This window comes from Hibiscus syriacus, unplaced genomic scaffold, assembly GCF_006381635.1.
Source record: "Hibiscus syriacus cultivar Baekdansim isolate YM2019G1 unplaced genomic scaffold, ASM638163v2 tig00109972_pilon, whole genome shotgun sequence".
NCBI lineage: Eukaryota > Viridiplantae > Streptophyta > Magnoliopsida > Malvales > Malvaceae > Hibiscus > Hibiscus syriacus.
In genome coordinates this window covers 764378-790841 of record NW_024062543.1, presented here as the reverse complement: position 1 = coordinate 790841, position 26464 = coordinate 764378, and the positions used below count along the sequence as shown (strand labels likewise).

General features: G+C 34.5%; 2 protein-coding genes and 1 pseudogene across 2 annotated transcripts; 1 reads left to right on the top strand and 2 right to left on the bottom strand.

The window, feature by feature from the left end:
- Positions 1-8428: 8428 nt before the first annotated feature.
- On the bottom strand, positions 8429-16801 carry LOC120211292 (annotated as a pseudogene).
- Positions 16802-17464: 663 nt separating this feature from the next.
- On the bottom strand, positions 17465-20224 carry LOC120211406 (dnaJ homolog subfamily C member 17-like). The gene is made up of 6 exons (XM_039209945.1): positions 20100-20224; positions 19890-19948; positions 19686-19744; positions 18378-19063; positions 18116-18298; positions 17465-17570 (listed from the first exon to the last, which is right to left on the bottom strand). Exons 4-6 carry the CDS (start codon positions 19053-19055, stop codon positions 17547-17549), a joined length of 885 nt encoding a protein of 294 aa, XP_039065876.1. The 5' UTR covers positions 19056-19063; positions 19686-19744; positions 19890-19948; positions 20100-20224; the 3' UTR covers positions 17465-17546.
- A 2593-nt stretch (positions 20225-22817) lies between these two features.
- LOC120211291 lies at positions 22818-24220 on the top strand. Its single transcript, XM_039209867.1, has 4 exons — positions 22818-22823; positions 22989-23425; positions 23656-23729; positions 23838-24220. Exons 1-4 carry the CDS (start codon positions 22818-22820, stop codon positions 24218-24220), a joined length of 900 nt encoding a protein of 299 aa, XP_039065798.1.
- Positions 24221-26464: the final 2244 nt, after the last annotated feature.

The following is a 26464-nucleotide window of genomic DNA, read 5'->3' as shown; positions in this document are numbered from 1 at the left end:
AGTTCGGGAAATTTTTTAGAATATATACGGCAAAATTGAAGTGAATATATATATATAAAGTTTAAAATAATAATAATAATAATATTATAATATATATATATAGTTTTAAAATATTATTATTTTAATATATTCTTATTAGGGTTATTACGTGATACGATAATTTTACATTATTTTTTTTAAAATTTTAAATATATTTTAAAGAATGATTTTTTACAGAGTATATATGTATATTAAAATTATGTATTAACAATATATATATTTTAAATATATATTAACTATATATTAAGCCTAATAACAATATATTAAAATAATAACATTTTAAAACTATATATATGTATGTAAAGAATTGTTAGGTTATTCGCTTATTGCCTTGGGGCTGTGTGTCTTTTTCAAGCTTAAATTTTGTTTGAAATGGGCAAATGATAACTACATGGAAGAAAATTGCTGTTTGGAGTGGGTGGGATCATCCAACTATTAACCCAAAATAACCATTAAAGCTTCAATTTTAATCTTATTTCTTTTGCTTAAATGTTCTATTGCCCTCAAATATATCATTTGTATCGAGTTGTTTATTAAAGTATTTTTCGAGATATTTTATCTTATCAACTATAAATTGTTACTTTATTTCTCCTAAACCGTTAACTCCGGTAAAAATAAAATTTTCAAACCAATCAGAACACATTAGGTTACGTTTTTATTTTTATTTTTTTATTTAAATAAATAAAAATCAAATAATAAAATAAAATAAATAAAGTACCCCTCTCCCACATTCCCTAACCTAACGTCAACCACCTTCACCACTATCCGCAAGACTGCCTTAGCCTCTCTATTTCTCCTTGCTTTCTTCTCTGAAAGAGCAGCATTTTAATGCCCCCAATAACCGTCTTTAACCTCTCCTCGCTTTCTTAAAACCTTATAACAAAAGGGTTTTTTTCCTTCCAATTTCTTGTTCAGAAAACAAAGAACCAAAAGTTTCACTTCTCTTGCATCTTTTCTTTTTCACTCTCTATTCAATGGGTGAATAAACAAGATGTCATGAAGATGCAGGTACTGTTTAACTTAATTAGTTCACCTGTGGGTCTTTTTGAAAAAAAAAGTAATGATTTTTACTTGATTTTCAATGGTTCTCAAAGAGAATATACAATGTAGCTTTGATGGGTTAAAAGTGAAAAGAAAAAGTAATAATAGAAAGAAACGACATAAATCCGAAGTGAAGATTTTTCGACCATTGTTTTAGCTGTGCAGGGATTAATACTTCTTGGACAAGAAATTGAAGGGTAAGAGCTATAGAAAAATGGGTTCTGAGATTTGGGTTTTAATGATGGAAGCTTTGGGTACAATGAAGAAGCAAAAGAGAAATGATAAGCCATGAACAATTATGAAGAAAAACAAAAAGCCAAGATCTGAGTGGGAAAAAAATCAGAAGGTTAAAAGATTGAAAGAGAGAGACCTACATAGTGAAATGAAAGATTTACAGAGGTGTTGAGTTAGGGATGGTGAAGATGAGGTTGTGGGAAGAGAGAAGAGGGGGGCAATATTGATATTTTATTTTATTATTTGGTTTTTATTTATTTAGATAAAAAAATAAAAATTAAGAGGTGATGAGGCATGTTTTGATTGATCCAAGAATTTTATATTTAACAGAGTTAATAGTTTGAGGTAAACGGGATAACGATTTATAATTGAAAGAATAAAACATCCCGAAAAATATTTTAATGGGCAACTCGGTACAAATGGTATAGTTCTGGGTAATCGAGCATTAGTCTATTTCTTTTAAGAGTTTTTTTTTTTGTCCAATAGGGTACCTTGCTTTTTTATTTAGTCCAATAGGATATATTATTTTAATGGACCTAGATGAGTGGGCATTAGTGTGTTATTTATTTATTAGAATTAAAGCGACTTATCACCTCGACGTAATAAGTCCGTTTAAAAAATAATAAAAATTGTAAAATAATTTTAATATTAAAAATAAAAAATAACTCACCACTTCGAGGTGACGAGTTCCTTTGAATTCATAAAATATATTTGTTGGTCAATAGGCAACAGAGACAGGTACCATGAAACTTGTCACTTTGAGGTGACGATTTTGGTCGAATTTTTGAAATTTATAGTTGTTGGGATTGAGACTATAAATTGAGGTTTATGATTTAGATTTTTTTACGATTCACTATTATGAAAATTATTGAGAAAAATTCCTACTTTCTGGAAAAAAAATCTCAAAAAATGGTTTCCCGAGAAGAAATGTTACACCTTGAGACTTTTCATATTTCGTCAATCGAACTCTGTTCGGAAGAAGAATGGAGCATTCGTCAGCGCGGGATAACATCGAGAGATCCGTATAAGCAGATGCTAATATATCTTCAGCATATATCCAGTCATATTTTTCGTGGCTTTAAGGTGTATCGGGCGTTGATTTCAGCTCTGATTGGACGGTGGAGGCTCAAGACGCACACTTTCCATTTCCCGAATGGTGAAGCGAGATTACTTTGGAAGACGTCACTTACCAACTCAGTGTTTCTGTCAATGGTGTCGTCGTCGACAGGTGAAACGATTATCACCCCATCGCTTTGGTCCACCAAGTTTTGGGAAGACAACCACCATTTAAGGTCATGGACGACTATCGGATACGGATGATTGGTTGGAGTTCAAATTTCAATTGACAGATGACTCTACCAAGAATGAGGCTATTTTTGCATCCCGAGCATATCTTCTCTTACTAATCGAAGGGATATTATGATAAATCCGATAATTTGGTGCACAATCAGTATCTTCCTATATTAAATAATTTCGATGAGTGTCGTAATACCAGTTGGGGCTTGGTAATTTTAACCTTTTTGTACCGGGAGTTTTGCAAGGCTACAATCGTCCGGCGGGACCGAAAAATCAATGTAGTAGCATGTCTAATATTGCTACAGTCTTGGGCTTGGTATCAGCTTCCATTTTTTACGGCAATTACAACAGCCCCGTTTGAGTTTTCTCTCGCTGGTAGGTAATTCTTTAATTTCACTTTGTTAACTAAATTTATTTTTTTAATCTATTTTTTATATTTTTTAGATGGCGCCATAAAATAACCGAGACCAAGTTGTCAAGTGCTACTAAAATCAATATACAAATGAGGATCGACATCATCGGTTGATATGACGTAAATATTATTTCTTTTATTATTTTTTTAAATTATTTAACTTTATATATACTAACTTTTATAATTAATATTTATAGTTTTCTTGGTTTTCGTATTGCGACGAATAGATCTACCAATTATTGTCACCGGGATTTTTTGATGGGTCCGATTTATGGTGTGTCGTGACTCCATTATTACATTTTCTTATTGTTGAGATGCATGCCGCTAATAGAGTATTGCGATAGTTTGCGTCTCGTCAACTAATTTCTACGCAAATATGGGACATGGAGGCGCTCCATAGAATTGATACGCGTGGGAAACATACCGAAAATTGACCGTGAAAGCACGTTATCTACATTGAGCAATGGAATCAACGTCACCCATTGATCCCTCGTGTTACAATATTACACCAATCAACCTAGATTTTGAATATTCTCCCTATCTCCAAAATTTTAAAGCAAATGGGAAACCATATCTGACGACACCGGAAGATAAGGGAGAATGGGAACAATAGAAAGCCAGATTTGCCGAGTTGGAGAAATCATCGTCTTCTTCTTCTTTTTCTACAAGATCTACATCTGAAAATTATTATTATGCATCTCAAGCTAGTTTCAGTTTCTATAATGCATATTATACTTCAACCGAGACTCAACTGACTTGGGTTGGACTTTCATGGGATACAATGTAATACGCTCAAGCATCTTCAACAGAACATGCAGGTGAAGATGAATGAAATCATACCATATATAGTCAACAAGGTAGCTAAGTTGATTTAATGACGACAATGATGACGTCAAATACCATAAACCCATCACCATATTTCGAAGGTGAATCTCGTAGTGTATTAACTACGCCTTTTTTTTTAACAACAAAACCAAGATGAAGACGAAGACGACGACGATGATCAAGGCCAATGACCACGACGTACTCGACAAGTCCCACGTCATTATCATTCGACCACTCCTCGTCATCGTCAAGAATTTCGAAAATATAAATAAATTATATTATGTACATGTTAGATCGTAAAAACAGTTTTTAATAAAATTATTACTTTACTTTTTAATTAATTTATTTTTTTTAAATTTAATCAGGAGGAATTTGTCATCTCGAGGTGACGAATTCCATGGTAACAATTGTCATGTGATCGTTGTTGTTACCTGTTGACCGACAACTACTTTTTCTGAATTCAAGGTAACTCGTCTCGACGTGACGAGTTATTATTATTTTTCATTTTTAATATTAAAATTATTTATACAATTTTAATAATTTTTTAAGCAGACTCGTCGCATCTAGGTGATGAGTTGTTTTAATTCCAATAAATAAATGGCTTATATAAGGTCCACTCATCTGGATCCATTAAAATAATATATTCCATTGAACTCGTCACTTCAACGTGACGAGTTCGTGGATCATTGTAGCTTTTACCGTATTCTTCAAAGTAAAAATCGGATGCCCTATTAGGGTAAATAAAAAAGCAGGGTGACCTATTGGGCCAAAAACATCTCTTTTAATAACTTTAATCTTTAACATTTTATTTTAAGCAAAATAATTTTTAGTTGGATACAAATTATCAATTAATTAACGATTAACATTTGTTATTAATGTAATAAGTTTTATGTGTTCAAAGTGATGACATGACACATGTGATGTGTATATAAATGATAATATGACCCATGATACATTTTTAATATGATAACATGAGATATATCATATGTATATAAGTAATATCGTGACATATGCTACGTGTACATAAATGATATATTGACATATGTCACATATACATAAGTAATGATGTGACACATATTATATTATCACTTTAGACACGATGTATTTGTCATGTCAGCTATAAACATTAATCATTAGTCAATTAACATTTTTCATTCAATTAAATAGTATTTTGTTCCAAATAAAAAATGAATAAGAGTTAAAATAACTATTTTAATTATATGATGATTAATTATACTTATGTTGTTTAGATTCATATATATATTATATATGTTATTCATAATTAGATAATTCGAATAAATTTAAGTTCGAAACATGTCAAATGGGTGAGTATGATTATCTAAAATTATGCGAACCTTGTTCATGTGTAACATATATTGGATACATATAAAGAAAATGAAGGTTCAAATAACATAAATGATTTCGGCAATTAGACAAGACCAAATGTCATTCTTCCTCCGCCATGCATTTTCTAGCACAACTTTCTAAGGGCCAAATGTTCTGATGCATCTTCAATCTGCTCATAAACGCATTTTCTTTATCTTGCAATCAGAGACGGATTTTTATTTTTTGAGAAAATAATTTCAGTGACCGAAAATGCCTTATAATATACGATTTTAACCAATTTTTTTTTTTGATTTGCGAAAATGACCAACAAATTCGCTACGCGAACTCCAATTTCGCAACTCAGTTTCCAAATTTGCAACGCGAATATATAAATCGTATTGCGATTTTCCAAGTTGAGAATTTGAAAATCGCGTTACAAATTTGTAAATCGCAACGCAAATTTATAATTCGCAACACAAAAGTCAAATTCGCAAAGCGCGTTTATTTTCGCAACGTGAATTTTATTTTCAAATTAGAAATACAATATTAATTTCGCAACATAAACGTAAACAATATAATCATAAATCATAACCGAAAACCTTAAATCACAACTCAGTCTCATCTCCATCTCTCACTCTCTACGGTGACATCCGTCCCCATCTTCGGCGAAATCCATCCCCATATCCGGTGACCCCCCTCTATCTCCATCTCTTAGAGCCACTCTCACAACCATTCACGGCCACAAATAAAAAATCAACCACCAAGGGTTAGTTTTTTTTAATTATTTTTATTTTAAAATTTTTGTATTATTATTAGATCTTTCATATTTAAATTGATAATAAATTTACTGGTAATTTCAATAATAGATTAATCATTTCACTTAGAATGCTTAGTAAATTCATTCGGTTGCTGGCAATACTACTAAACTGTTTAGTCTTTAACCTTGTGAAGTTAGTATTTGTCTTTATTTTATCTTTTGGTTGAAATAATGCAATTCATTCAAGTTTCAATTTACAGAAGAATAGTTTTTGAAACTTAAATTCACAACACGAAAATGAAAATCGCAACGCGATTTTAGTTTCGCGTTGCGATTTTTGCGTTGTGATTTTCATTTTCGTGTTATGATTTTCATTTTCACGTTGCGAATTTAAGTTTCAGAAACTACTCTTCTTCTGCAAATTGAAACTTGAATGAATTGCATTACTTCAAAAAAAAAAAAGACAAATACTAATTTCACAGTGTTGCGAATTTAACTTTCAAGAATAAACTACTACTCTTTATGTTGTCCTTGAACCTGCACTAAACCTATATGTTATCCTTTTAAATGTTTATATATAAGTGCTTACTTCTGGAATATTATCTGATGCATTTTGTGAACTATGATAGAATAATGACTTGAGTGAATACCGTGCTAGTTTGAAACGTATTTGGCTTTGTTTTCACTGTTTAATATCATGTTTGTTTATAGTGTATAATTTGTAGTTTTTGGTATATCTAACTTGGCATGTTTATTGTTTTTGTTAGAAATTTTATTCAGCTTCATTGACTCTAAGGAATAAATTAAAGCTAGACGCTACAATTGCGTCGACACTTACACATGTACAAAGAAAATTGTTTGAGAATACCTGCTTCGGGCCATGGCTGAAAGTACAACATCCAGGTAGAGATGCTATGTTGACCCATTTGTTTCTTCAGACCATGACTAACGATCTACCCGAGAGGATACAACATGGTGATGAAGAGATATGGTTTCATTTTCCACTGGCGTATACTTGTTTTGGGCGGGAGGAGTTTTGCTTAATCACTGGTCTATGTTTCGGACACGATGAAGTAGGTCGGTACACTAGTCATATCGCCCACCCATCATGGTTATCTCGGGTTTTTCCTGAGCTGGCAAAGGTGAAGCCCAGTTTACACGTCGATGACTTGAAAAGATTACTTCTTAAAGATGGTTTTACTCGGATGGATGACCTCGATGTTGTCCGATTATGCCTTTTATTACTTTTGCATGCCGGCTTTTTAGGCAAAGAGGCCAGACAACCTATTTCTGAGGACCTAATATTATTGGTAGAGGACCTAAATGCATGAAACGTGTTTTCGTGGGGTTCGTATCTATGGAAAGCTACCTGGAAAAAGTTGTCTTATGCCTTTGAGGACCGTCGTAGTTTGCGTGGCCATGGTTCCAAATACATTTTGGCATGCTTTATTTGGGCCTTTAAGGTAATAATTTCTATATAATGTTTCCAAAATTATAATTAATTATTTAACAATTACTAATGTTTGTGTATTATATTGTTTGTAGATTTGGATATTTGAGGCTTTTCCCAGCATGCAGACATATGCAATAAAAATTTCAAATGATATTCCTAGGGCTATTACCTGGAGGAGGATCCGGCTGTTGGATTGGGAAGTGTTACTACCATATAAGACGATGAATGATGTAAGTTAACACAAATACTACCATATATAAACAAGTTATTACTAGTAGACGTTTAACTTTGTTTGAGCTTTTACATTGTTAGGATGTCAACTATCTATTACAGAGGCTAACACCCACAGAGGCTGAGCTTGCCACTGATTGGTGGCAAGCTAGTAAGCGTTTTTTTGATGGGATGGATGATGAGCACCCCCACTTCGAGAGCATCACCTGATCGAGCCGATTCTACAGCTCGACACCCAGAGCCATCACCTGATCGAGCCGATTATACACCTCTACAAAGAGAGCCATCACCTATTCCATCACATCATCGAGCCTCTTCTCCACCATCACCTCATGATAGGTGACCGAGAAAGATGCCACGACATTTATCTCCCTGTTCTCCACCTCCACAGGATGAGTTAGGGGAGTTGCGTGATGAGGTCAGTGCTTTGCGTGATGAGGTCGGTACTTTACGTGACGACAATGGTGCATGGCGTGATGAGGTACGGTCATTACGTGGTGAGGTAGATGTTTTAAGTGATGATACTGGTACTTTACATGGTGAGGTATCTACTTTATGTGATGAGGTAGTGACTCTACGTGATATTGTTTCATCATTGTAGAATGAGGTTCATACTCTACGCAATGAGGTAAGTTTGTTTAATACTATAATAAAAATGCAAATAACTTTTTTTTGACATTATTTATTTATTTATTTACTGATTTATGTATTAATTTATTTTTAGCGGCCGATAAGGTAGATGCTTTACGTCGGGTTTTTCTTGCATGACGGGGTTCACGCATCAGACGTCGTGCACGTGCCATTACATCTCCTTTCACCCCAATACTTCCAAGACCCCGTAAGAAGAAGCCCGAGGCACCTGTCATTGTTCAAGAGGCCCCTGTCATTGTTCAAGGGGCCCCTCTCATTGTTCAAGAGGCCCCTCCCACCATTCAAGAGGCCCCTCCTACCGTTCGAGAGGCCCCTCCCACCATTCGAGAGGCCCCTCCCACCGTTCAAGAGCCCAATTCACATGGCATATTATGTCGACATATTGATAAACCCCCTCACGTACCCGATATGATAGATGAGAGTTGGCTTTCGTATCAGTTACCGGTCAGTACCATTCATCAGCAGGAGATAAGAACACTACCAGACATAATTTTGGATAATACCCTTTGGGCTAAGACCGCAGTTGATTTTTATTTACATGAGCGGAGCCAGGGGTGTTACGTTGACATATGCAAACTCGACGATGATATGTATTTGTTTCTTGATCGGTCTTGGTGGGGTATTTTATTAGGGGTTGAAGAGAATGACTATTTCGAATGGGGGGTAAGTCTTATATTCTTCTTATATTACATTTTGATTAATTTTTTTAATTTATTAAATTCACTAATATATGTATTTTTTTTATAAAACAACATATTTATGCATGGGTGTCACGTCTTCTGATAATAAAGAAATTGAAGAAAATAAAAAATACGCGATGAACTATTATGCCTTCGTCTTTTCACGTAGCTCACTTGAAGGATCAAAGAGACGTTTCATATGTGTTGGGTAATGGAAAAGCTAAACTTTATCCTGCGTGGTGTGAGGTCGATAAGGTTAGTATTTATTTTTGAATATTTTAAAGGTGTTCATAAATTTTATTTGATGTGCGCAATTGAATTATTATTTATGTTTGTAGGTGTTTATCCCTATTTTGGAATGTTGTCATTGGCTTCTCGTCGATCTTCAGCTCCCATCCCTGAAGACGATAGTATATGACAGCATGTTGAATTACATACCATTGTCTGATTTGAGAGATATTATTTGTAAGGGATGGAATACTCATTTGGCTAAATACTTGGATGCGATTGATTATTGGACTAATTCTAGAAATAAGAAGCCAAAAAAGTTCAAAGTTACAATGATCAGAGACGAGACAGTGCCACAACAAACGGAGGGAGCCAGAGGGGATTGTGGTCCTCTTGTATGCATGTGCTTGGAACATTTGACGACAGGAAGTAAACAGTTTCTACCTCTCACAGATAGAGATAGAGGTGTAGTAGGGTTGTGGTTTCGGCATTTTATGGCTAGAGCGATATATGCGAGACGTTGTCTACCTGCATCCGCGTGCTGAAAGTGTGCATAAACAACCATTTGTTATTGGTAAGTTTGAGCAAGTGTTGTTAACATATACACTCTTTGTTGGTTTGAAAATGTTTGGTTAAGTACCTAGAATTCAATAATTTGTTGTTTGTTGGTTTTAGATGTGTATAAATTGTTGTTTGAGCAAATGTTTGGTTTATGCAGGTTAATCCTGAAGTAAGCTGCGTGAAATTGATGTATTTGTGCATAAACAACCAGTTGTTATTGGTAAGTTTGTGCAAGTATTGTTAACTGTTATATACTTGTTGGTTTGAAAATGTTTGGTTTAAGTACCTAGAATTCAATAATTTGTTGTTTGTTGGTTTTAGATGTGTAGAAAGTGTTGTTTGAGCAAATGTTTGGTTTCTGCAGGTTAATCCTGAAGTGAGCTGCGTGAATGTATTTGGATGTAAGCTCCCTATTGTTAGGAGCATTTGGATGTACTGTCTAGGGTTAAATGTGCTGTTAATTTTTAATATTTTAGATGTATAAATAAGAATTGTTTTTGCTTGTTTAATTGATTTGTAAAAGTTGATTTGTTGTTTAAGAAAATTTCAATCTGCATTATGTTGAAGGCAAAAAAAGACCTGTTGAAGGTACACTTTCGCAACGCGAAAATTAAATTCGCGTTGCGATGGTTGCGAAAGTCAAATTCGCAATGTGATTTTCGCGTTGTGAATTTTACTTTCGCGTTTCAAAGTTGACTTTTGCAACAATCGCAACGCGAAAATCGTAACGCGAATTTGATTTTCGCGTTACAAATTTACTTCCGCGTTGCAAATTTGACTTTCGCAACAATCGCAACAAAAAATTGCAACGTGAATTTGACTTTCGCGTTGTAAACTCAAGGAAAACACCTTATAAAAGATAACAGACAACAATCTGATAAGTGATAACAACTGAACATATCATAGCAATGTTCAAACTCAAGTTACTAATGAATGTCTAACTGAAAATGTATGCATTCACACATAAAATACATATAATACAACGTTTGCATTTAAAAATCACCTAAGTTAATAAGTCCCAAAATGTGAAGCCGGTTGTGATTGGGATTTTGATTTTGATTTCCTTTTGCTTGGCACCATATGAGCTTTGGATTTTGATGAGGATCCATAGTTTGGTAGAGGAAAAGATGATTATGATGGCACTGGTGATCCACAGGTCAACCTTGTATGGACACTTTCCTTGCACCAACTACATGTCGATATCCTCTTCTCTTCACCCTTAGACGGTATACGATCGTGATTTTTTGGTCGGCCAGGTAGCCTGCTGTCCATGACTGGTGGCAAAACTGTTTGTAAGTTATCTGATATGTCCCACTTAGAAGGATGTAGAATAGGGTAGACAATCTCGGCATAAGTCTGTTGATATACTTCTGTAGTGTAGCAATCCATAGTGTATGCGCTTGAATCATCTTGGTTTAGATGAATAACAACTTTTATAACATGGCCACACGGATAACCAAATGTTTGCCATTTCATACAACTACACGTCTTTGCATTTAGATCGACAAGCCCATTTAAGTTATTATCCAATACTTCAAACAAAGTGTTTGAACATGGTTCAACTCTCCATGACGTTGACTTCACAACACGTTTCATTATCTTTTTTTTCAGTCCATGGTGTAACACGACGTTCCAATGTTCCTATAAATTTAAATAAATAATACTTAGTAAAATATATAAATATGATAAGTTACGAATTTAAAGAAATAATACATGCATGATTTCTTTTCTTGTAGTACCACTGTTGAATATAGGCTCAAAAAACCTCCATTAACATAGTAATGGGTAATTTTCGGGAATGACGACTTAGAGGGTTGATTGATTCTGCACTATTAGACGTCATGAAACCATATCTTACTCCAAGTTGATGTACTCTTGACCATCTTTCAAACCCGGCATATTCTAGTGTTTGAGCACATTGAGGCAAAACACGTCTTAAACAATTTATATGCTTATTAAAATCCACTTCCCGATAAGCTTTTATAGCCTTCCAGTATGTCCATTTGTGATTTTTTATCCCAACAGACCTTGATTTTCTGTACAAATGAACACCACAAAGTCCATGAAAAGCATATGGGAAACACCTTCTAACAGCGTTGTCAATTGAGTTTGCCCTATCGGATATAATTGTCAGATTGCTAATAGGACCTATGCAATCCCTAAGATGCCCTATAAATCATGTCCATGAATCAGAGGTTTCAGATTTGCCAACCCCGTAAGCTATTTGCAGTATCCCATTGTTAGTATCCATGGCTACTGCTAATAAGTTTACTCCAAGGTATCGAACTTTCAAATGTGCTCTGTCAAATATAATAACTGGGTGCATGCAAGTAATAAACGAACGAATCTACAAAATAATATACATAAGAAATATAATTATTTAAATGTGAAATGCATGTAACTATCAAAAATGAGTAAATAAAATTATATTGATTTACTAACCGCAACACCAATGGCGATAAACAGCAACTCAAATCGTCAATCTCTAACTGTTTTGATGAGTTGCCGACCCAGGATTTTTCAGCTTTAAATTGTGACAATAAGCTGACAGTTGGGCAAACGATGCTTCTGGAGACCCCATCAACAATTCCAAGGCATAACATGTGGCTCTCCAAGCTTGACAATATGAGATACTAATCTTGAACCGAGTATTCATGTCAGTCATAATTTCATGTCCCCGATATACCCTGCCATTCAAAAACATTAACTCAGCCAGTAAATCACCCACCTTTTTGTTTGCCTGTCTATGGTGAGGAAAAACTTGGGTTCTTGAACATGTATGTTTATCAATAAAAGTCCTAAATTGAAACATTTCGTAATCTTTTATCCTCTTTGCAATCATACGCCACTTACAGTTTTGTCAATCATACACTTTGTTTCGAAACGATCTTTGCTTGATTTGTTAACTTTTAGTTAATAACCATCTTCCACACATTTTGTATACAAAGCTATCTTCAAGTCTTCCTTTGTATCAAAACAATCATCTTTCTTGATACGAATAACTTTTGTGTAACAATCAACTGCTATCTTTACCAACTCTTATTCCTGTATCTGAAGTAATTCTGACATATTCCAGTTATACTCCTGTGGCATTTTCTTCTTTTTCTTTTCTTCGGGGACTTCTTATTCTTCTTTTTATTCTTCAGGGTTATATGAATTACAGAATGGATGTTCAATATGTTCATTCACAATCGTAACTTCTTCCTCATTATTATCAACAACATCTTCCTCGGAAGCGACAATTTCATCATCAAAATTCGAGTATTGACCAATATCAAAATCATTACATGCAGGGTCTGTTTCTTCTTCTGAAACATCATCAAAATCCGACTATTGACCAAGATCAAAGTTCGGGTATTGACCAAGATCAAATTTCGAATACTGACTAGTACTCACAATTTTTTCTGTTGGCTCATAATCGTCTAACTGGTCAATACGAAAACCAGAATTTGATGCTGAAAGTTGATTGGGATTTGGATTAGGAAAATGTTGTGGGTTTTGATATTGTGTTTGGTATTGGAAATGTGGTGAAACAAAATTTTCTTGGTGATGAAATTGTGGTGGAACCATTAAATTTTGAGGTTGATAACAACGTTGTACATTGGGAGCACCATAAACTGGGGTTGAAGAACTTAGTTGATTACTACCCGCTACTGACCCAACTTCACTACTTCTAGGTTCAACAACATACAATGTAACATCATCTTCTTGCGAAACACTAATGTAAGCAATGAATCGTTCAACGTCTTCATTGTCGGTTAACAAATAAACTTTACATTTTCTTTGATAAGATAGCTTAAATCCACTTAGGGGCTCTAAATTCAATTTCTTTGCAACACATAACATTAGAGTTTCATAAGTTAACTTTTTTAATGATAGTTTTAGTTGAAGATTCATGGGTAAAGACATATATTGTAAAACACCATGAACATTCTCCCATGACCCTCCAAAACACAAATCTATCCAAACATGATCAACATTAGATGATTTCATTCTACAAATTGTAAATTAATTTACTAAACAAACGAGCTATAAACTACATATCATCACTAACTTAGAGAAAAACATACTTTTATTAAGTTGATAGTTGATAATTTGGGAGAGAAATCATTGAAAAATTATATAGAAATAAAATTAAGTAAAAAAAATTAGAGATGAGGAAGGATGTCGTTGGATATAGGAACGGATGTCGTCGGAGAGAGTGATAGATGAAGATGAAATGAGTTGCGATTTAGGTTATGAGTTGTTGCTGCTGCGTAGTTATATACCAAAAACATTTGTGTTGCGAAAATAAAACCTGTTGCGAAATTAAAATTCGTGTTGCGAATTCGAAAATCGAGTTGCAAAAATAAAATTCGCAACGCGAATTTGGAAAATCGCAATGCGATTTACATATTTGCGTTGCGAATTTGGAAACTGAGTTGCGAAATTGGAGTTCGCGTTGCGAATTTGTTGGTCATTTTCGCAAATCCAAAAAAAATTGGTTAAAATCGTATATTATAAGACCTTTTCGGTCACTGAAGTTATTTTCTCTTATTTTTATGTTCAACTCACAATAATTGAAGTAATGAGTAAAACTTCTCAAAGTGAAAACGTGCTTCCGAATCCGGTATAGATGGTAAGTGTAGAGAAATGCAGCCACCGTCACTGCCGAAAACGATACCAAGTTCAACTTCCAGAAATGCTGAAACCAGAGAATCCTTAATTTGTATCAATCATATAAAGCAAGCAAGCAGGGATGACTATGAACGCTTCTTAATTTGAAGCTAAAATTCTAGGAAGAATTTTACCTGTGGATTGGATATTACTATTCCCATTACATAAGCCATTAAATCAAAAGTAGACTGAAGTGAGTTTTGAACTCCTCCCACGATGCATCGATCGGATTCGGGAACTTGATCCCGTGTTAACATAAAACAAAATGCAACAACACCAGAAGAAGAGCTTCACTTCGAAAGAGAGGATTTAATCGTATATCGTACCTGCATTTGTTGGATGACGGATAAGTCGAACATCCACAAACCGAGCCGAGATGTCGCAACTCCGGCCATCAGCATATATGCTGATAACTGGCTGTTTTTTACCCATATTGAAGCCACACATACCAGCTGGCAAGTCCACTGAATCTAACTTCAAAAGACAAATAAGATCTCTTGGTCTATTTTCTGTATGGAGTATCTAAAAGAACTTAAGTGTACAATGTCTAGTGTTGTTTATACCTGAGACCAGATAGACCTGGTTCTGAACGTCGAAATACGAGATTGAAGCACGGGGTACACAACCGTTGCTGTTATTCCAATTGAAGCACTGATTCCACGAGTTATTCAGATTACATATGCGGGAATCCCTTCCCATTGCAAGACTGCCGTCATCAAAGTCCCGAAACTGAAGAAAAGACCATTCACCGATAAAAAAAGGGAAAAAATCCCAATGTTCAATTACTTACTTTCATTATTTCTGAGTTCAAAGCTCAGACAAAAGTAGAATTCATAAGCACTCACCTTAGGACAGTGAAAAACAACAAAGCTAAAGCAACTCCTGCTAAAATGACGTCTTGCTGCAAATATACGTTCCATGCATCGATGTAGGGAACCTTAGTGATCCACTCAATGATTCTCCTTGCAGAGCTGTTGCCAGAGAATGCTGCATTCTCTCCTTCATTGAACACAGAACTATTTCTTTCTTGAGAAGTTGGTATGGCGTCTTCCACTTGATCACTTGGTGAAACTTTTGAAATCAGCCTTCGGCTGCTGTTTATGCCTAAAGCTGGGATCCCGTTGTACACCGACATAAAAAGCCAATATTCCACCCATACGGTTATAGTTGTCCACAACACAAATGCCATAGCCGATGCTTTTAGTGATACGAAGCTGATGATGAGGCCACTTATAACCGGTGCCACTAACTTGCAGGTTAAGTCGATACGTCTAATAACCTAGTTCATATCAGTGAGTAAACTAGGAGGATTGCCTTCTGATATTACTACCAACCTGTTCTTGAAAAACAAAAGAGGTTCATTAACCATATCTTCCAACTCAAATAGAGAGAATTGAAGAAATCGAGATGGCAAAAAACTACATTCTCAATTACAATTTACCATTCTCTTTCAACCAGGATGGTACCGGCTAATGTCGAAAGCACACAAACAGCTCCAGAGATGTTTGTCAATATCGCCAGGGCGATGAAAGCAACGATGCTCGTGAACTTCAGGCTTGGAAATACCAGTAAGGCCATTACTGAACCTCCAGCAATTATGAAGGAGAGGTTCTGGGTTACCAACCATAGTTGAAGAACCTGCCAACATAAATTTACATGTTTAGCCACTCTTTTCATACAAAAGTTGTTCAGATTCCGAAATCAACGGCAGGTTCGACATGCTTGGTGTGAAAGGAGTTCATGAAAACCAACAGCAACTTTTGCTTGTTGTTTTCAAGATAAAGATTTTGCAAATTACATATATGGCTATAGCTATGGGTACTTTTAGTATACCTTTCAACCAGTGTTTGATAATTTGATGACATGGAAAGTGGAAACTGAAATATTAAATTAAACCTAAAGAGAGAGAAAAGATCAAAAGCAATTAAGCAAACCTTTGCATATGTCAGGCTATCCACCCATCGTCCAATGATGGGACCAAATAAAGCAGTAGAGGATGATTCCACAACACCATAGATAGCCACAAGGAGCAAAGAATCAGGCCAAACACCGATCATATATAAACCCACAGAGAATTCCCACATTCTGCAATCATTGAAAACAACTCAAATTAATGAATCAAACAATACTTGCTGCAAAATGGGTGTGATAATCAATCAATATGAAAGAAACCCTTTTTTTAACAGGATTTGAATCTATATAATGAAAGAATCCCCATTTTTTTAACCTGGCGCCCCATCTAGCAAGGAAATGAGCAGAATAAAGGTAGTTGAGGAGAAATGACGGCGGAAGCTGTTGGCTTTGGTGATAAGGAAGTAAGGGTGTTGTTGTATCCATTGACGATCATACGTACAAATTTTGCATCAGTTGCTTCTTCGTATCGTCTCTTTGTTTCTTCCGGGAGTGAAGAAATTTCCCAATACCACAGGGATAAATGGATGAATTGATGATTAATGAATACAACAGTGATAAGGTGATGGTGTGGTTACTGATTTAGTCAAACGCTGATCTGAGATTATAGACTTATTAGTAAATTAATTAATTACCACTATCAATTTGACAACGCACCAAAGTAACAAAACAAAACAATCTGTCTGAGAATCTTTTGTTTGTGTCTTCACAAGATAAAGGGAAAACTATACTAAAATGTAAAAATCCCGTCAGATGCAACCGCTATGGACTGAAAATGTAGGTCAAATTTTGGTTTTAGTCCCTCTAGTATGCTCAAATTTGTGATATAAATTTTGTACTTTAATTTGTCATAATTCTGTCTTTTATTTTTATAATGGCTACCATCTTTAATTACTGATAACACTAATCCTGCTATCATATTGACATAATTTCTTTTTATTGTTTTTAAGAAAAAAAATCAACATTAGCATCTTAATCGAAATATTTAATTGTATTTTTTCATACTTCTGAGAAAAACCAAAATAATTATAGGTTTAATCTAAGTAAAGACGTCATAAAAGTAGAAGATCAAATTATACAATACAAGAACTAAATCTTAAATTTGTATGTAGTGCATTTATAAAGCTAATTTGGCAAGTAAAATATTATACATGTTTTTTCATTCGATCAAATACAAAAATAACTTCTGAGGACCAGACGGCAAGCCGTGGATGAATTAGCACTGTTCTTCAAGCCTTTTCTTCATCATTTTTGTTGTTTTTCAGCAGCCTGATCAGAATCAGAATCCAGTATGAGACGCCAAAAGAAAATAACTTTAACGAGAGAATGATAGTTAAATATCTAACACATGGTACAAATTCAAATTACATTTGGTTAACAATTCATTTAACAAGATATAAAAGAGTTACATGAATGATACTCATCATTGGCAAATGCAATTCTAACTATATTTGATAATGTGTAACAGCTAGATCACCTGTTTGTTATAGTCTTAAGAAACTATAATGCATAGCTTTGTTTGCATACAAAAATTACTTAACAGTAGCAAAATGAAACCAGAGGAAAATCGATTTAATGGTTAATGCCTATTTCAAACTCCATTCATGACTCACAACCCCTTCCCAAAGTGTCAATTAGAACTCCAAAAGACAAATGCCAAGGGAAAGTCTCACTGAACATTCTGCTAAATCAAGATACATTGCCAGATAAAAACTAAATACCAATGTTCATTCAAGTTACTATAAACATTCTAAATGAACACCTCTAATTACTGAACTTAAAATTATAAACGATATTCGTCAGCATGGTCGTACCTTTTTCAGTTTAGATAAAACAGAATCTTCAAAAGCTTGGAAACCAGCCCCAACCAGATTACTGAAACGATCTGGTTCCTCTGCCTTCTGGGGAGCTGGAAAATCTGCAACAATGGTTGGTTTAAGAGGCATAACCAGCAATGGATTGTTTAGATCCCCGGTAACACTTCCTGTAGCAGCAATCTGCAAAGAAAAAATAAATAAAATAGAAGATCAAGAAAATAGATCAAAAAAAAAAATCACACAAAAGAACTTCACTTACAGCTGCTTCTTTAGTAGCCATGACTACTAGAGCAGACCCTTTTTTCTTTGAGCTTTTAATTACAATATCCTCCACGTCCCCAAACCTGGAAAACAATTGCCTTAGCTTCTCCGCGGTATAGCCTTCCCCAATTTTTTCCCAAGAAACCTTTAAAACCTTCTCTTTATCCAACTCCACACTAGCCCCACCCCCATTACTCCCTTTTCTCCCAACGTTGTCTTGATTCAAGCCCGAACCCGAGCCTGTTCCCATACTTGCACCTTTATTTGCATGCATTGCACGTATTCTTGCAATCTCCTCTTTCAATTTCCTCGCAATTCTCTTTTCTTCCTCTTTAGCCATCACGACTGGATCTGGAGCGAAAGAAGCACATTCTCTATCTTCTAAATCCGACATCATTTTCCTTCGCTTTGAGTCTTGCTGAGCAGAACGGCGTTGTTGTTCATGTTTCACCCGAAGAAGATCATCGAAGAGCTTGCGGGCTTTTTCGTCAACAAGAATTTCATAGGAGGATTTGAGCTTTATGAAATTTTCATGGGCGTTTGGATCATCTTTTCGTTTATCGGGATGAAGATCACGGGCTTTTTCTCTATAAGCCTTGGTAATTTCTTTTGCAGTCAAATTGGCTCCTTCCTCACCAGAAGGTAAACCCAGGACACCGTAATGGTCAACTTCCATAGCTGAATCTAATTCAAAGGAAATAAAATCAGTAAAGTGTTTCAAGATGAATCTAATTTTTTTTATAGGAATGGCAGGCCTCGATAAAAACCCCCTTCATGATTAATGGATCACAAAGTGCTCCTTAATCAGCGGAAGGAGGAAAAGAGTGCCTTATAATTCATTAAAACCCAGAAATTACATAATACTTAGGGAACAAAGCATATAAGTTCCCTATACTTAGATGAATCTAATTTCAAACAATATACAAATCAGTAACAACATTTCAACTAGAGGAGGCATAGCTATGTCTTGGCCACTATTTCGCAATTGCAGTGCCTTCAGCCACCCACTAAAGACCACAATAGCAGTGTGAACAAATTTCACATCAATAGCAGGAAATTGCAGCCGGAAATAGCAGTGTAACCGAAAATAGTGGCGATAAGGGTCCACTATTTGCATTAAACCAATAAGTTTTTAAAACAATAATTCTTCTCAACAATGTAAATAGAGACAGAGTAACAATCAGTGGGGATCAAAAACAGAAGAAAATAAATATCAAATATAGTAGATGCAGAGACTAGATAACTCAAAATCTAAGGGCTCAAGTAGAGTAATCTTCCAAATTAGGTTTAGGGTTCCAAAAATTACCTTAATCAATCTCCTTATCTATCCGAAACTTGAAGGCAATAAATTGAATCCGTCAGGCACTGGAGGAGGGGGTAAGCATCAGGATCGAAAATAGAAAAATCAAATATAGCAGAGAGATGCAGATGCAGAGACAATAGAACTCAAAATCTCGCGACTCAGGTAGAAAGTAATCTTCAAATTAGATTCGGGGTTCAAAAAAATTACCTTATTATATTCCCCAGTCCGTCGGAAGCTCGAAGGCAAGAGAGGGCTTGCCTCAGGCACTGGAGGAGGAGACGAGGGGTGAGCAGTAGGATCTAAAAAAAGAGAGCCTAATGATAGCAGAAAGCAGATATAACACAAAGCGAACATAACTCAAAATCTCGTTATTAAAGTATAAATCTTCAATCTGAGTTTAGGGTTTTAGAAAATTACCTCATTTAAATCCCTGATCCACCGGAAACTTAAGAAAAAAAGGGCTTTGGGTCAGGGACTGGGGAGGGGGGAAAAAGAGAACGATTAGGCTTAGCCGCTTAGGACGAAGTGGCGGTTAGAGGCTTTTGTTTGGCGAAAATCTGAGCGGGTCAGGAATTTTCAAAAGAAAGCATTAGAAAATCATTTTATATATAATTTTAATTTTTTTTGCCAATTTACAAATAATTTTTTGGGTAAAGTATATAAATAGTCCCTAAACTTTTAGGACACTTGCATTTAGTCACCCAATTTTTGAAACTTACAATATAATCATCAAACTTTTAGTTCGTTTTCAGTAAGATCATTGTCGTTAGTTTTTGTTGACGTGGCATTTAACTTCAGTTAACTCCATTTATTTTTCTTTTTCTTCTTCTTCTTCACCTCCTCCTCTAAACTAAAACATCCAATTCAATTCACAATCCAATTGAAATCTCAATTTCTTCAATCCATAACTGATTATTTCTTAAATACATTTCTCAAATCAATTGAAATCTCTCATTTTTGTTGTTTCTCCTTTGTTTTCACGCAAAACCCAGATCCAAAAACCGATTGTTTAGAAATAGGTTTAAAGTCAATAGAACGGATCAGACCTAGTAATTTAAGCTCCCCTAAAGCTTCTAATTAGAGGCTAAAGCTAAACCCTTATTCTCTACCAGCACTTGCTGAAGAACTCTTTATAGGGGTAACTGGTGTCTAACTAGAAGGAACATCAACAATACCTCCCCCTAACTTAGCTACTAGAAACATAAAAACCACCAAACAACTACTAAAACGAAAAAAAACCTCATTATTCAAGAGAGGCTAAAAGAAGCTAACCAGAAGAACTCATCATAAGACGACATGTTTTGGTAGAAGAAGAGAATGGGTTGGAGTTCAATAAAGAAGTATTGTTTGAGTTTCTGATCAAATACATTAGGTATTGATCAAGTGTAGTATGAATTATAGACCACTAGATTTTTTCAAGAAGCTTTAACGATGCATTTTTCGCTTATCTCAACCAATGCATGCTTCGTTGAGTTGGGGAGTGACAGTTGGTTTTGCTTTTGGCAAATGATTGATATTAATTCTTCGACACTCAGAGGTAAAATGACATCTTCATGTGATTTATTTTTCATGGTTAAATGTTGGATAAAATGCTTCAATTTTTTATAGCAGTTCTTATACAGAAACTGTAAGCTTCAAATGATTGTTTTTTCACTATATTGTTGACTTAGGACATTTGAAGTTTGTAGAATAAATTAATATGTTTCATTTTTAGAATAATTACTGTCTGAATCTGTTATATTGACTTTAAACCCCTAAATTAAGGGGATTAAGAAAATCCAAGTAAATAAAACCAACCCATATCCAACCAATAATTATTTAATTACCATATACATGCAATCTAATTAAAAATCAAAGTAAATAAAACCAACCCAGTACCTGAAATCGAAATAACAACTTAAGCAAAGTTGTAAAATTTAGAAATGAGGGTATTTTAGGGTTTTTAGTGGTTTTAGGGTCTTACATGGTTTATCTGTTAATTGGGTTTAGTTTAGAGATTAGCAGTAGCAGCAGCAGCAGTAGCAGCAGCAGCAGCAGCAGTAGTAGTAGTAGTAAATAAGAGGAATCAACGGGAGTTAAGTGCCACGTCAACAAAACTTAACTAGAGGTAAAGACAGGGATTTTACTGAAAATGAACTAAAAGTTCAATGGTTGTATTAAAAGTTTCAAAAGTTGGATGACCAAAATGAAAACATCCTAAAAGTTCAGGGACTATTTATATACTTTACCCTTTTTTTTGATAAATACATGAAAGAAAACTCAACTAAACCGCAATAACCAACAACAATTCTTCATGTAGAGACTATTCCTCATACAACAAGGGTAACACTATCACCAGTGGAAATGAAATGGTCCACTTAATGCACTCAAATGTGTTATGGTACGTCATTTTCACTAAATAATATGTTAGTTTATTCCCTTGTCGAGGAACATGTTGAAATTGAATTACCCAATTTCGTTTCATTAACTCTACAACGTGATTCACTAATATAATTCCACTACGACCTGTTTCAGTCGCATTTATCACTTCAATCTATATAACTCCATGATAACAATGATAGCCCTAACTCTAAGACACATAACATACCAAGGTACACCCCTCAAATTTTTGTTTACCTTCGAGATCGTTTGGCATTGAACGCTCAAAAAATTGATATTCGTGATGCTAAAAAAGGAATAAAAATAATTCATTTACCTTCGAGATCGTTTGATTCATGCCACTTCATAAAGATGTTATAATATGATAAAAAATCATAACATGATAAAATAAGAATGTTAAAGTCTGACATGGAGGATGAGACCTCATTCTAGTGCTAATATGAAGGATTTGGTCAGTTGTTTGGATTATTTATGTATGGTTAACCATCCATTTTCTGGTCAAGTTTTTACTTGGACTAATAAGAAAGATGAGGGTTTTTTGGCCAATAAGCTTGACAAGGTCTTAATCAATCAAGCTTGGTTGCAGGGTTTTGCTGATTCCTATGTTTAGTTCCAAGCTTAGGGAGTGTCTGACCATTGTCATGTTGTGGTGTGAATGCATAGGGATAGTCAGGCCAATAGGCCTAAACCTTTTAAGTTCTTTAATCTTTGGATTGCCAATGTGGTTTTACGGATATTGTTAGAAATTATTAGTAAATGGAGGTTAAAGGTGATCCTATGCAAATGTTATTTTTGAAAATGAAAAGGCTCAAGCCTGAGTTAAGGGATTTGAATAAGAGATGATATGATGATATTTCTAAAAGAGTTAATGAAAAACGTAAGAAGTTGAAGAAAATAGAGTTGTTTAATCTTATTTATACTGATCAGAGGGATGCGAGGAAGAATCATCATGTTTCTTTAGAGCTGTTGGAGTTGAAGAAGGTTGAATCCGCCTTATATAGGAAGAAAGCTAAGGTTCAATGGCTTAAGGAAAGAGACATGGATACTAAATTCTTTCACTCGACTGTTCTTGTTAGAAAGAAGTATAACACAATTAGACTACTAAAGGATGAGGAGGAAAATCAGTTGGAGACATTTGAGAAGATGTCATATGAAATGGTCAAAATTTTCATTGGCCTTATTGGTACTTTTGATGCCACTATGAGATGCCCCTTGAAAGGACGTCTGAAGGATTTGTTGCAATACACTTTCCCTGTTGGGGTTGTTGGTGATTTGGTAAAGGAGGTTATTTCCGAAGAAATTAAGGAAGCTCTGTTCAGGCAAGGAAATGACAAGAGCCCTGGGCCTGATGGATTCACTGTTTGGTTTTTCAAGGCTTATTAGAATGTGGTTAAAACTAATTTTATTGTAGTTGTGAGGTACTTTTTTCAATTTTCTATTTTGTTGTATGCTTTTAATGCTACTGCAATTGTGTTGGTGCCTAAATCTCCTGATGCTTGCATGGCCAAAGATTATAGGCTCATTTCTTACTGTTCAGTAGTTTATAAAATTGTTGTTATAATTTTAGTCTCTAGGTTGGCAATTTTTTCCCTAGGATGGTTGCTCCGAATCAATCAACTTTTATTAAGGTTAGGAGTATTGTTGATAATACTTTGCTAGCATATGAGGGTATGAAAGGTTACTATAGGATAACTCTTTCTCCTAGGTGCACTATTAAAGTTAATTTGCAAAAAGTATTTGACTTTGTGGATTGAGGTTTCTTGTGTGTTTTGGAAGTATTGGGGTTGCCTGAGGTGTTTAGAGGATGGGTAAAGGCTTGTGTTATTACCACTATATTTTTTGTTCTTTCAATGGGGTTCTTCAAGGGTGCTAGAGGGGTAAGGCATGGGAATCCCTTGTCCCCTGACCTCTTTGTTTTGATTATGGATTTCATTTCAAGTCTGTTAGATGTGGTTGCTCATGGTGGAATTTTCAGGTTTCATCCCAAGTGTAAGAGGATTCCTCTTAATCATCTGTGTTTTATAGATGATTTACTTATTTTCTGTCATGGTTCTATTGATACAGTTATTGGGGTGATAAGTGTTCTTGATCAATTCCATAAGATGTCTGGCTTGAGGTTAAATGTTAGTAAAACTGAGATCTATGTTTGTGGGATATGAGATGAAGAACTTACTAGAATTTTGAGGGCGACTAGTTTTAAAAGGGGTAGGTTACCTGTGAGATACTTGGTATCTCTTTGTTCACTCGGAAGTTTACCGAAAAAAGATTGTTTCCCTTATTAGGAAAATTCGAGATATGTCGGGAAGTTGGTCAATGAAGGTTTTCAGTTTTGCTAGAAAATTGAAGTTGATCAGGATTGTTTTGTTTAGTGTTTTAAATTATTTGTATTGGACAAGTCTTGCTTCCTAAGGTGGTGATTAAGAAAATTAAGCAGATGTGCATGAGGGTTTTTCGGAAAAGGCGGTGATATTCCTGCTAATGGTTCTCGAGTTAACTGGTAGCAGGTTGTCTTCTCAAAGCTGAGGGAGGTCTCGGGGTTAAAAATTTGTTGTGTTGGAATAAATTTTATGGGTTTATGCTTGTAAAAAGTATATTGACAGACGAGGGTTCCTTATGGATTGCATGAGTTAAGGAGGATGTGTTTAAGGGTGAAGATTTTGGGAGGGTGGTTTGTAAGCCTCATTATAATTGGACCGTTAGGAAGTTATTGAAGTTAAGGAGAGAGATTGTTGTGTTTTTTGGAGTTGATGTTAACAGGAGTTTTGTTAATTGTAAGTGGATTTGGGATAATCTTAGAGAAAATACGGATCGAGTTTATTGACATAGGCTTTTGTGGTTCCCTCTCCATGTGCCCAAGCACTCGATTATAGCTTGGATGGTGATTTTAGACAGAATGCCAACCAAAGATAGGCTGACTCGAATGGGTGTGGCCAATGATGGGGTGTACATTCTATGTGGTGATTGTGTCGAGACTAGGAATCACCTGTTTATGGAGTGTTCATTTGCTTCTAAATTTTGGGGTAGTGTCTAGCATTTGTGTTGCTTACATCATGTGCATTATGATTGGGATACTGTTATGAGGGGGTTGTAGAAAATTTCAAAGGTAAGTCTTTAATTGTTTTTATTTTGAGACTTGCTTGGGTGAGTTTTATGTACTTTGTGTGGGAAGAACGTAGTCGTAGGTAGTATCGTAGGGGTAATTAGATCTACTAGAGAAATTGTTGATTGTATTAAGGATATGGTTTGTATTCGATTGCAGTCTTGCTGTATTAATAGGGTGGATAAGGTAAATTTGAGGTTATGTGAGGGTTGGGGGATTTAGGGTGATTCCTCATTTGGTTTCTTGTAATACCTTTGTTGTCCCTTTAGATTAATGCTATAATTGAATTATATAAAAAAGATAAAATAAAATGTAATATATAATAATTTCTTTAAAAGTTGAAAAAAATTAAAAATAGAAGAATTTCTCGAGATAATATAAATATTAATTTTTTAAAAACATAAAATTCAAAATATATACATTATAATTTTAAAATTTAAATTTAAAAATATATATGATTTTAAAAGATTGAGATTTTTTTTATAAAAAAGTTAATTTTTTAATTTATATATGAGATATGATTCTATTATAGAATGTAAAACTATTTTAGTTTTATACAAATTTAGGATCGTTGGATGAGTGAAAATAAATGATTGAGATTAACAGTAGAAAATAAGAAGATATTCACTAAAAAACAAGAATTTAACCTCAACCATATATTTTCATTCATCCAATGATCCTAAATCTATATAAACTAAAAGAATTTTACATTGTGTAAGTGGATCATGACCCATATATATATTGTTAAATATAATTAAATAATTTTGATATAACATATGATTAAATTGAAAATTTTGTAAAATTAATATTTTTTTCGATTCAAAAATTTTCAAGTTTGTAAAAATAATTTTTAAGGATCAAAATATCAAAAATAAATTTAAAAATGTTTTTGAAATTTACAAAGTTTTAAATTATTATTTGAATATGAAACAAGACCAATTTAAGAGTTTGGTTTTGAAACCCCCTTAGGTGGTTTTGAAACCTCTAAGGCAGTAGCCAAAATTGGCCTTAAGGTTTCGAAACCCCCTCACAGGTTTAGAAACATCCCTATTTAATAGTCAAATTTTTTAAAGGAGAGTTTTGAAACCGCTAGGTGTTTTCGAAACCTCTATGCAGGTTTGCATTGAATGGGCGAATTTAATACTTCAAACGACTCTAAACTCCCTCCAACAATCACAAACGACTAGAAATCAACGAGGACATATAAAAGGGGTCTTCAAATAGCCAAGAAGAGACAAGAAAGCTATTCCAACAATCAAAGAGCAAATAAAGCCAAATTTGTATTCATTTGTGTCTTTCTTTC

Coding starts and splice junctions, on each gene's coding strand:
- LOC120211291 (XM_039209867.1), top strand. Junction 23,426..23,655: donor CCTGATGGATTCACTGTTTG/GTTTTTCAAGGC, acceptor TTTTTTCCCTAG/GATGGTTGCTCCGAATCAAT. Junction 23,730..23,837: donor TACTTTGCTAGCATATGAGG/GTATGAAAGGTT, acceptor GTGTTTTGGAAG/TATTGGGGTTGCCTGAGGTG.
- LOC120211406 (XM_039209945.1), bottom strand. CDS start 19,055: ATGGAAGTTGACCATTACGGTGTCCTGGGTTTACCTTCTGGTGAGGAA. Junction 18,299..18,377: donor TGGCTACTAAAGAAGCAGCT/GTAAGTGAAGTT, acceptor TTTTCTTTGCAG/ATTGCTGCTACAGGAAGTGT. Junction 17,571..18,115: donor TTTTATCTAAACTGAAAAAG/GTACGACCATGC, acceptor GATTCTGATCAG/GCTGCTGAAAAACAACAAAA.